The sequence below is a fragment of the Eubalaena glacialis genome, chromosome 1 (genome assembly GCF_028564815.1).
Source record: "Eubalaena glacialis isolate mEubGla1 chromosome 1, mEubGla1.1.hap2.+ XY, whole genome shotgun sequence".
In the NCBI taxonomy this organism is placed as follows: domain Eukaryota; kingdom Metazoa; phylum Chordata; class Mammalia; order Artiodactyla; family Balaenidae; genus Eubalaena; species Eubalaena glacialis.
Genome location: NC_083716.1, coordinates 16,713,835 through 16,726,448, shown reverse-complemented (window position 1 = coordinate 16,726,448; position 12,614 = coordinate 16,713,835). Strand labels below are relative to the sequence as shown.

At 35.4% G+C, this 12,614-nt stretch overlaps 1 protein-coding gene across 1 annotated transcript in view; it reads left to right on the top strand.

Annotated features, from left to right (window-relative positions):
• The window catches only part of NHLRC2 (NHL repeat containing 2), a 49,486-nt gene extending 40,967 nt beyond the window's left edge, over positions 1–8,519 (top strand). Inside the window, exons 7-11 of the mRNA XM_061193138.1 lie at positions 249–480; positions 1,051–1,173; positions 2,093–2,302; positions 3,510–3,729; positions 8,114–8,519. Coding sequence (XP_061049121.1) covers positions 249–480; positions 1,051–1,173; positions 2,093–2,302; positions 3,510–3,729; positions 8,114–8,370 — 1,042 coding nt within the window. The 3' untranslated portion in view covers positions 8,371–8,519. The remainder of the gene's footprint in view (positions 1–248; positions 481–1,050; positions 1,174–2,092; positions 2,303–3,509; positions 3,730–8,113) is intronic.
• The last annotated feature ends 4,095 nt before the right edge of the window (positions 8,520–12,614 follow it).

The following is a 12,614-nucleotide window of genomic DNA, read 5'->3' as shown; positions in this document are numbered from 1 at the left end:
GTTTCACTTTTGTGTATGTCAAAAATAAAAAAAGGTAGAAAGGTCCCTACACAGTGGATAAATAAGTTAATGATTAGAAACGACAGTGAAAGGTGATTTGCACAATTTAGGCCAAGATCACTGGATTTTTTTTTTTTTTTTTGTATATAATGCTGTCACCATTGATTTCATCATTTACATTCATTTGTTTAATGAAATTGGACACAGTATAACAATGTTGACTTCACCTATGAATTTGTCTTTTTTAGTGAGTTAAAAAAAGGAACCTGCCTTCGGTTTGCTGGAAGTGGAAATGAAGAGAATCGAAATAACTCATATCCTCACAAAGCAGGTTTTGCCCAACCTTCAGGTCTTTCTCTGGCCTCAGAGGATCCCTGGAGCTGCCTCTTTGTAGCAGATAGTGAGAGCAGTACAGTGAGAACCGTCTCGCTGAAAGATGGAGCAGTGAAGCACCTTGTGGGAGGAGAGAGAGATCCCATGGTAATGAAAAGCACTCTCGCGTGGTGTGCCTGCTTTAACAAGCTTGTGATTTTCTGAATTGTGAAGAGTTAATAAAAGTTAGGAAGGAGAAAGTTCTTGGCTTATCCATGTTAAAATGGAAGTCAAACCAAAGGAAACGTGAGTACGAAGAAATACAAGTAACAAAACCACCTAAGAAAATAAACATGACTCGACTTGATTATATATAAATGTCAAAGTTTCAGGGAAAAAGGAAGGATAAAATATTGATGACCAAGCAAGGGGAAAATGTAGATTAGATATTTAGCAGTAGGGTGGAAAGAGCACCAGATTAGTGGACTTGACCTGTTCCTGATCAGATATGTGATTTTTGTGAATAAAATTCCTAAGCACCACAAATTAATTCAAGTTCAGAATTCTATCATTTTTTTCTAATTTCAGTCAAATGCCCAACCCTATTTATATGAAATCAGACTTTTTCCCCTTTAAGTAGCATGTACAGCTATCTTACTTTTCACTTTATACCTTAACAAAGCACTGTAAAAAATTTTAATACATGCTGTTTCTTTCTTTTTTTAAAAAAAATAAAAGAATTTATTTGCTTTTGGTGATGTTGATGGAGTAGGAATCAATGCAAAGCTTCAACACCCACTTGGAGTAACTTGGGACAAGAAAAGGAATTTACTTTACGTGGCAGACTCTTACAATCACAAGGTGAGTCTTGAAAGAATTATATAATACCCTGCTTTTCACTTGTGGTATTCAAAATGCTGAAAGATCTGTGAGCCTCCTACAATTGCCACTAAAATATAGCGAGGAATGACAGTTTTGGACAACTGTACATAAGCCTTTCTGTTCTTTTCTTGGTCCTTTCTTGCAGAGAGGATGTGATGGTACTCTGAGCTGGGGGGAGAGGACTGAACAAATTCCCAATGACTATAGCCAAAAATTGTGAATTGCAAGCCATTAAAGCTGCTTAGTGACATGTTGAGTAAATGAGGAGAAGGCAGGTAGCAGGGAAATTAACATGTCAACTAACAAATGAACAGTTTTGAGCCTTTGCATAGTTGCCACGCCTGTTAGCAAATAATTCCGTTTTCATCAGCATTTCCATTTGTTTGTCTCTACTGCATTTTTACTGTGCATTTTTCCTTTTTATAAAATCAGTGGATCCCAAATGTTAATATTTTTGTGATGAGAGACTGTGAATTTAATGTAATTGAAACACAGTGAGGAATCATTAAGTTTAACGGAAGTAGCCAAATCCTCAGCCAATGTTAGATAGTCATGAGAAGAAAGTCAGTTCAACTCTGTCCCAGTGTGAGGGAAAAGAAGAACATTAAAAAATTTTTTTTAATTCCATAAATAATTTTATCAAAGATTGCTTCTAGAAGACAGGATGTAACTGGGGATTTTATAGTGTTTAGCTCTCAGAATGAAATATCTCCCCTTAGACTGTAATTTGAATGTTTGGCTTTTCAAGAAAATATGGAAATGTCTCTTCTTTTTCTGAGATTTATTAAGAATACTAATGTCAATCAGGAATTCTCTGGCTTGCTTAATATGATACTTTTCCATACTACAAATGTGCAGTTGAGCTTCAGATATATAAATTTTTGTTCTGTCTTCTTAGATTAAAGTTGTGGATCCAAAAACAAAAAACTGTACCACATTAGCGGGAACTGGAGATGCAAGTAATGTTATCGGTTCCAATTTTACCAACTCAACTTTTAATGAACCAGGAGGCTTGTGTATTGGAGGGAATGGTCAGTTATTATATGTGGCAGACACCAATAACCATCAAATTAAAGTGATGGATTTAGAAACAAAAACAGTTTCTGTGGTAAGTAATCTTTAAGTTAAAGGGCATCATTTTAAGAAAGATTCTAAGATCCTTAGCAACAACAGAGGCACTTTTGGTTAGGCCATCTCTAGTGGTGAAAGTGAAACATGTGGGTAGAGTAGTGAGTGGGTGCCTATTCCAAGGATATCCTGTTATTTTTAAAATAAAAATTCCATTTGTGCCAAGAGTGTTTGAGAAAGATTCTAGAAGTTGGAAAGAATTTTTTTTTAACATCTTTATTGGAGTATAATTGCTTTACAATGGTGTGTTAGTTTCTGCTGTATAACAAAGTGAACCAGTTATACATATATTCCCATATCTCTTCCCTCTTGCATCTCCCTCCCTCCCGCCCTCCCTATCCCACACCTCTAGGTGGTCACAAAGCACAGAGCTGATCAGTTGGAGAGAATTTGATGAACTTTCAGAAAAGGAAAAAAAAAAAAAAGGACTCAGATCTGTTTTTAAATGTATGGACATACTGACACACTACACATACAAACTATGTGGGTTGGGTTGTTTAATCTTGGGTGTTTTTTTTTTAATGATCCTCTGACTAATGGGTAATCTTTGTTTCCTGTGGTGAATCCATTACCAAATAATCTTTAAAGGAAGCTCTAGGAGCCACATTTCTCAAGGCTTAAAAATAAGATTGGAAGAAACTTAAGTAAGTTCTAATTTTAAAGATATGGACATGGTCTCTAATACAGGTTACCCCTTTATATATCACATTTGCCTGGAAAAATGCAAGAGTTCTTTTTCTAAAATTCTAGGAATTTCCAAGATGTGTTTTAAAATAAAAACACAGATTCCCATCATAACATAAGTGTCATTTCTCTTGACATAGATCTCTGATATAAGATGAATGACATCTTATAGTTGGCAATGAAAATTATAAGAGGGCATATATTATATCCACTACATTTAAATTGATAATTTCCTGCTATCTATAAACATATTGGACAGTTAACTTAATTCAGTTTCATTCATAAATGTTGGCAATTTTTTGGCCAGGATGAAATATTTTTCTGAACCTACAAAATAATCATGAGGAAATTTAAGTAAACACATTCTGATTCAGAAGAGAATGGCAATTAAGTTTCCTTGACACAGAATCTCATGTTTGTACTGAAGTCTGAAAATAAGCTCTGTCAGTCTATAATACTGTAAAGTACTTGTGCTTTAAAAAACAGATTTTCTTGTTTTCTAGCTCCCAGTCTTCAGATCTGAAAGTGCTATGGTGGATGGCCCATTCCTAGCAGAAAAACAGAAGACCTTACCCAGACTACCTAAATCTGCTCCAGGCATTAGACTTTCCCCAGTGGCTGCATCTCCAGGGCAAACTCTTCAGTTCAAGCTAAGATTAGACCTCCCATCAGGAACAAAGCTAACTGAAGGAGCACCCAGTTGCTGGTTTCTATCAGCTGAAGGTATGACAATAATCTTGCAAATGCAAATATTTCATAAATTCTTGACATTTGATCTAGTAATTTTTCTCATTTGTGATATGTTCACTCTACAGCTGGGCAGGATTTGAGGAAGGTCTTGTAAAACAGAAAGATCCAGATCGAACCCCACTTTAGCAGTTTTCTTTAGCCTTTGAGATTCGTTCTCTCTTTTATTAAATAACAGTGTAACTCACCTGAAGTTAATCATAATTGCCGCCATTTGCTATTAACCAGATTCATTACGTGAGGCAGACTGGTGTGGTCTTAGAATGTTAGGCCCTTGAATATTAGGGCTGAAAGGCACCAAAGGACACCATCTGTTTTAAGCCTCTTATTTTATAAGTGAGGAGACTGCGGGCTCAAAGAGATAAAGTGATTTGCTCAAGGCCATATATTGAATTAGGTCAAAAGATGGAATTTGGACCCAGCTCTGCTGGTTCTTAGTGTACTGTCTTTTCCATTGTGCTACTCCATCTCAAACTAGCTCTAGGGTTATTAGTCCTAAAAGCGAAATTAGTTTTCTAAAGACATATAAAATTCAAAGCCACCAGTTACGCATTTGGATGTTACAGAAGTTTCCAAACCTCACTCTTGGTTTCTGTACTTAACTCACCATGGTTTGTGGACCAGCACCGGTCCACAGACTATACTTTGGTGACCCTGTTCTAGAGCACTGCAGCATAAGGAGAGCAAGGAGGGAGGCAGGGACCCACACGGAAGACTGAAGAGTGAATAAGCAAGTAGAAACAAAACCAAGAGAGAGGGTAGTTTCCTGGAGCAGGTGTTTTAAGGAGAGAGTGATCAGCTGTGTTGAGTGCGATTGATAGATCAGGTGAAATAAGGGCTAAGAATCGATCGTTGATTCAATGTTATAGTTAATTGATGTCCTCGACCAGGGCCGTTTCAGAGTGATGGAGGAGGTGCCTGATTAGAGCAGGTTAAAAAAGAATTGAAGGAGAGGAACTGGAGAAAGCAAATATAGATAGCTCTTTGAGGAGCTTAGCTAAAAAGATAAGGGAAAAGAGAGCAGTTGCCCGCAGGGGAAAACGGGGTTGAGAGAGCAGTGGGTTTGTTAGATTGATGGCAAAGATCAGTGGAGGAAAGGACTGATGATATGGTTGCGGGGTATCCTTTAGAAGGATAGGAGAGGTGGCAGGCTGGCCTTTGCCAGGCATGTGGACCTCATTTCCACGGTAAGGAGGGAGGGCCCAGTGTGCGACCCAGAGATCTAGATGGGTAACTGTGGAGTGGATGCTTGTGGAAGCGCTTTTCTGCATGCTTCTGTTTTCTTAATTATTGGGAAGCACGGCCATCAGCTGAGAGTGGGAGTGAGAGGTGGTGGGGGAGAAGGTTTTGGCGGTTTGAAAAAAGAAGAGGGTCAGGAGGGTGGGAGGGTGGTGACTACATGAGGGCCATACAGTGTGTTACTGAACGGCCGGAAGGCTGTGTTTGAGGCTGGCTGTCATGAATTGAAAGTCAGGCTAGTCCACGTGGAGGCTGTTTGTCTCCAGCCAGGGTGAGGCACAAGGGAGCAGAAGTGTAGGTATTGACTAAGCAGTTTAATCAGCAGGTCTCTGGGGTCCTGATCCAGTGTTAATTGTGATTACCACTGTACCACTAAATCTCACAGATTCTAGTCTAAAGAATTATATTGACTTTTCCCTTGAGTTTGATTTTTTTTTAAATATATTCTTGCTTTTAACGGAATTAACTTGACACAAACTCTTTCTAATTCAGTTCTTTGGTTGTTTTATTATCTTTCACTTTTCCAGATAGCATCTGTCAAATGCTTTAGAGCTTTCAATTGCTGTTCATTTTATTTCAATAGTATCATTAGGACTTGACTTACCAGTTATTAAGCCTGAAGCTGTGTTTTCTTCTCTAGGGATTCCAAAGGTAGAATTTGAGCACCATTAACTTTCTTGCTACAAGAAATTGGATGCCGAAGCCATTGCTTAAAAGTATGCCATTCAAGTAGAAGAAAAAACATTGTTGGAGGAGGATGTGTAATTAAATACAGATGAAGTACTATGATTAGAGTCCAGGCAGAGCCTTTGTCCTCAGTCGCTAATTTGTGATCTTCTAATCTCAGAACATTTCCTGTTTGAGTCTATTCTCGAAAGTATTCAGTTACTGTAAATTATGTAAAGATTTGGGTGTGTGTTTGAATCACAGTGTGAACTTATTTCATGAATTTATAAGTAATCAGTATACTGCTTGTCTTATAGCAGTGCTTTCCAACATATCTAACAGAGTAGACAACAATTTTAAAGTGAAACAGTAGGAGTCCAGAACTAAATTCTGACTTCTTGTCTCTAGTGATCTTGTTCTGTCCTAGTCTCCCATGCTCTTTCAAAGGTTCTCACTCAGTTTTGAATTTGCTGCCCGGCTCCTCCTCTCTCATGCCCTCTCACACACTTTTCTTTTGTACATTACCCAGATCCAGGCTTTATGCCTTCTTACCTTGGTACCTTCTCAGAGCAGCAGCTCCTGTCCTGCAACTGCCTGCTTGGTATCCACACCAAGAGAACAGAGAGATCTTGGTAGGCTAGCCAGAAGGAACTGCTGGGTTAGAGTTTGCTGGCTCCGGAGTGACTGACTGAGCCTGTGGGGCAATCACCCCCATCTCCTCCCCACAAAGGAGAGGGCTGAGCCATGCAGTACTAGAGGATGTTTGGGCAGAAGAGAACTCAAACCCTGGCCATTCATTCCGCAGTCCTCTGTAGGTTCAGAGCAAGTCCTCAACTAACAGTTTAACTGTTCTGCCTGTGTCCATTAGTCTGAAAGCATTGCATCATGTGGAGATAACTGCTCTTTAATTGCACACAGAAAAATTAAATTAACAGTATTTTTTTAATAGGATACTGGTAAATTAACATGTTTATTTTAACTCTACTTTGTCAAATACACAAGTTAATTAGTATCAAGTTATTGGAGTACAAAACATGGATAGTATTAAAGGAAAGTGAAGTAATCTAAAGAGAAAATTCTTAGCTATTTTTAGCTGTCTATTTTAGATACATGTGCTGTATCTAAAAATTATCTAGAGAAACACTATGTTTTATTTCTAGAATTGGACATTAAAATAGCGTAATTTACTATTTTCCTGTTTTCATTTAACGTATAAGAAGTTCCCCCACTAACCTGCTATCTAACAAAATCAAACATTATATTCCTCAGTCCAGAAGTAAGCGAAAAGGCCAGAGAATTTTAAAAGAATTGTTGAAAAGCTCTGCACTTAACTCTTTAGATTCTCAACCTTTCACATTCTCCTTACTCTTATTTGATATATTTATCTCAAATTTAATTTTTCAATCTATAGAATATTAGAAGCAATAAACTAAAGGAGAGATGAAGAGGACCAGTAGAGGCACGTGCTCTAGTCTGTTGACTCATCCTGAGGTCAAAAGAGAGAAAAGCTAAAAAGTAGACATAGAATTTCATCACTACTCAGTAGATGGTCCAGTTTTTGTACAGATGGCCCTGAGTCATTGTTAAGTCGTTAGATTACGTTCAATGTATTCTATTTAAGATGGCAGGAAAGCAGGTCCTGCATTTCCCAAATGATGGCTCTTAATAGCTAATGCTGAATGTCAGCCCAAGTATGCACTTCCTCAATATGATGCATATGTTCCTTCTGAGAGAAGGCACTGGGTGAATAAAAACATTTTAAAAACTCTAATACTAGAAGACTTAATGATTTTTAGTGGTTTTTTAGACTTTTGTTACATAGATAATCTATGTATTTAAGTCTCAGAGGAGTTTTATGTGTTAAAATGAGGTAGACAAAATCTATTCGTTTTTTACATTGAGTCCATTGGAATAATGTATTCAGTGTTACTTGTTTCTAAAAAAATCAGTGGCTTTTTTTAATTACCACCTTTGGATATTCAATAATTCATCATTGTCTTAACTTGAAAGTCACTGCAGAGTTGTACATACATCTGTATTCCCTAGATTATTTTGTAGTTTGCATATTATATTTCTAGACACTTATCTGGTAAAAATGATTTTCTGAAGTGTCCTATGTTTATTTCTAGAACTTATTAATAGTTTTCATTTTAAATTCTATAATCACATTTTAAATCTATAACCATATTGGCAATATTCATCTTGATTTCAGTAGAAATAACTTTATAATTTATTTTACAGTGTTCAAAGGAAGAATTTTAATTTGACATCAAGATGATTAGACTAGGAACTTCTTATATCTTATTTTGTATCCTTCACACAGAGCACGATGCCTGGCACTTAGAGGCTTTCAGTAAATATTTTTTGATTGAATGAATCTAGTGTTCGTAAGGTTTGTCCAGTTTCCTACTTGATTTCTTATACAGTCTTAATAATTTACCTTTTTATTTTCTAGGCAATGAATGGCTTCTTCAAGGACAGATACCATCTGGAGAGATAGAGAGCATTTCCAGTCAACCAACAATCTCACTGCAGATTCCTGGGGATTGTTTATCACTTGAAGCCGTTCTATCTATCAGCGTATTTCTTTATTACTGTAGTGCAGACAGCAGTGCCTGTATGATGAAGGGAGTTTTGTTCAGTCAGCCTTTACAAATAACCGATACACAGCAAGACTACATACCTCCAGTAGAACTCAAGTATATATTTTAGCAAGCTGGTTAGCGTGCCAGTGCCTCCTGTTCTCCATCCCCACCATCACTGTGTAATTTATGAAAAGAAGCTTTATTTCTGCCTCTGGGTACCCAGAAAACCATTGTTGAGTTCTCGCAACTGATACTAAAATAAAGCTATGCTCCTTATTTATTTATTATACACAAATTCCTTCATTCTCACTGTGTACCAGCTAAGTCATTGACCGTGATTTGAACCATGATCCTGTAATCTGTGCTGCTATTTGGCACAAGACTTAAGTCCACATTATAGGACAGAATATTATCATGAGATAATTTGCAGTGAATACTGATAACAATAATGATACCAAATATTTTAACTAACTTTTTTACATTTATCAAGCAGCACATCTGAATGTGTAAATTTCACAATGACTTTAAACAGAAGTTAAGATCCAGTCCACATATTATAAGGACACCTGCCATTCAAGGTGTAAGGTCTGTTTTAGGCCCCCAAAAACGTCTTTTCATCACAGTAGCAGCTTAAAGAGTACCTAGGTGGTAAAAATGTTCTTTCTTCTCTTCTGCGATTTTCTCATTTGAGATATATTTATTCAGTCTATTTTATTATAAATTATTTGCTATTTTAACATACCATTATTAATGGTATGTTAAATATTCTGTATATTTCTATATACAGAAAATATATTTCTATATTTCTAAAAGTTAGAGTCTCTAAGGACATACAGGCTCACTCCTTTTAACTTTTTTCTGAATGAACAGTCTTACCAAATAACAGATGAATCCACAGAAATGTTATGACTTTCAAGGAGAAAGGGACTTTGGGACACATTACTGTCTGTGATACCACTTCAAGAACTGTGACACTGAATCTGATGTAAATGGGTATGTATGTTGTCTTAGAAGTTTACATTTCAGTTGAAGCATTAAATGCAGATTTGTTGGGTTTGGGGGGTTTTTTGGTTCCCATATTCAGAATTTAAATTATGATCATTTATTGTGATGTTTTTAAAAATTACTGTCAAGCCTTCAAAGTGAAAATTTCAGTGTGAAGCACTTTCATGCTATTAATATGTATAGTATATCTTAATATATTACTTTAAAATATTAAGGCGGAAACATACAGTGATTTGATGACACTGTTTTTGGTGGGGTTTTTTTTAAACCTTAAAAGAAATAGTCACCAGAAGATATTGAAAGGTTTTTTTAATCATAATTTCTCTTTATAACTATTTTAAAAGCCTCTGCTTGTTTTTACTAAAACTGATTCAACATGTTTGTGGTTTAATCAGCTTACAAGATTTTTAAAAACAGGTGAATCACATTTATTCAGTGAATATTTATAGACAATATAGCATAACATGCCTTCTCCCTTCAAAACCAGTGCTCAATTTGAAGTGTAATTTTTTAAGCATGATCATCTTTATATTTTTTTGAACTATAGTTTTGAACATACTATTCACTTCTTTTATTCAGGTTACCTAAATCTGAAGTAAGGAAATGCGTAGATCATGACTTTCATTTAATTTGTAGCCTGCTAAAGATATTTTTAAAGAGAAGTATTATAAATGTAAAGTTAAAAGGAGTTCTGTTTAAAATTATATATACGTAGCGCATAAACCTTTTCTCTCCATAAAAAAAATATGTTCTGTAATAAAAGGATATATAACATTAATTTTCTCTTTTATGGAGAATAGGCCATAGTAATTTTTTAATCTCATTTTATTATTATAGTTCTCATTTCCAGTTGGACAGGATAGTTTGGCTTAATTTTTTCCTATTTAAGGACAATAATTTCACTCTCTGAAAGAAGTATATACAGTTTTAAATTGCTATTTCAGGAATGCCTGATAACTATTTTTTCAGTATTATACACAAATATACACACAGTATGTATTTTCATGTACACTAAAATCCAAAAATATTTCTTAGAATATATTAATGTTCACTTCGTCTAGACAGAGTTTTCTGTTAGTATTAAGCTTATGCTCTTCTTGACTTTCAAAGTACAGTTTTACTGAACATTCTTATTCTTAGCCAGCCACTAGTCTGCATTGTTTTTTACGTTCAAAATATTATTTATATGGATTGGTATGATTTTTTTGTAAATCATATTAAGCAGTATAAATAGGTTCCTAGAATTTATGACTAACATAAATCTCTTACATAAGAGGAAGCACTAGAAAGTTTATTTTTAAAAACTTTGTGATTCCTGACTTCTGTTTTCTATAAGGATTTCTGCATATTTTTTAATTTATGCATGAGGAAAAGCAAAAGTTATGTTCAGTGATAGTTTAAAAAAAGATTTTAGTGTTAGTCACTGTAATCAAAGTGCCAGTAATGTGGCATTACATACACTTAGACATAATACCTGGGATCTTTGCCCTAAATTATTCTGCTGCTTTGTCACCATTTTTTCTGCCACTCGTTATGATATCATTTCACAAATGGTAGAATTTTCTTTTCTGAATTTGTACTCAGGATTGATATCTCTGAAAAGAATTTTGCTTATCTTGAAAATGCTGTCTGAAGCAAATATTTAACCTTTTCACAAGGGGAAACTTTACAGTTTAATCACCCATAAGTGTAACTTTGGTAAAGTTCAATGACTAAATAATTGTCTCCTTAACTGTTCTAATAATATATTTAGCTATAGTGTTATCAGGCCTGCAGAAAGCTATAAATCTTAAAACAGCCCAAAAAAGCTTAGTATATGTAGATGAGTGTATGTATATATGTATGTGTATGTATACTTATGCAGATACAAAGATCAACTCAATTTCTCACATGGCCAATATACTTTGGAGCTAGTACCACTGAAATAAGTTATTCTCTGCTTGTTTTTCCACAGCTGGAAAATTTGCGAAGACATTAATAATACATACCTCTGTAATATAATTTTCTGCTTGCCCAACATTTAGCATTAGTTTATATCTGCCAATTAAAAACAGTCTAGCCATTTTATTTGGCATCATGTTTAAGAACAATCATCAAAAACTAAATTTCATAGCTCACGAATTGCATAAAAATATATGCAGAGGGACTATGTCAGTGGTGGGCTATGAATGGTGGACTTGTGAATATTTTTGTTTTCTACTTTTCCGTAATTTTTTTTTCATTGAGCAATGGGTTATTTAAAAAAACAAAAAAACAAAAAACCCCAACTGGGAGTGTGCTTTAAAGATTTAAAATGAACTGAACAGTAAGGACTTGTTCTATAATAGCTTTTCTAAAGTCACTTTTATTACCAAAGATCAGAACACAGTTTAGAGCTCTTTGATCTACCACTTCTCTTAAGTATGTGATTTGGTGGAGACAGAAATGATTATGGCTTTTTCTGCTGGAGTTTTTATTGTGTGATGTAGCGTAGCGTTTATGAGCACAGACTTTGCAGTCGCTTGGATTCTGCCCTATAAACTGGGGTTGCTATACCTGCCTTATGGAGTTGCTGTAAGGACTCAATGAAATAGTGTTTGTAGAGCAGTTAGTAAATAATGAAACTGCTAGTTATTGGCTTAGTTAATAATAATGATAATAACTTATGTCTATAAACACATGGTTTCACATTTTCTTTGCAACCACAGTTTCTAAAGGAAACTATTTCTCTATCAACTGTTTGGTATTTAATACTCTCCATAGAGTTGGAATTCAAGAAGAGAAAGTTTTATAATAAACATATTACTATTTTATAAACATTGTTATAAAGAAACATACCTACAGTTTTGTTTTTTAAAGTTTTTTTTAAGACCTGGAACTATGAGTAATAAACTTCCTTAGAGGGTCCAGACATACCCTAAACCACATTCCTGGAACATACTCTGATGGTGCTTTCCCAAATCTTCCAAGTGCCTTCATGCATTTTGCGTCATTTGAGCTTCAGACTAACCTTATGAATCAGACAGGTAGATCTTATGTCCATTTTACAGATGAGGAAGCAGCTTTAGAATGTTGGCAACGTGTCTCAAGATCAGCGCCCCCCCCCCCCGAATAATGGCTGTTGCTGGAGTGGTGCCTGGTGCAGGCAGTTGCTCAGCCAGTTTTGTTGAATGACTAAGGGTGACTAGTGAGTGATGGATCTTTTATTTGAACACAGATCTCCTGATTCCTAGCTGTACTCCTAGATGTAGAGTGAAAACAGACTGGGATTAAGAGTACTTACTTTTGTGAGTGCTTTCTTAAGCCTTTGGCAATACTTAAATAAAGTAATAATAGCTAAATTTATTCAGTGCTTACTATGTGCCTGACACTTTTCTAAGTGCTTTC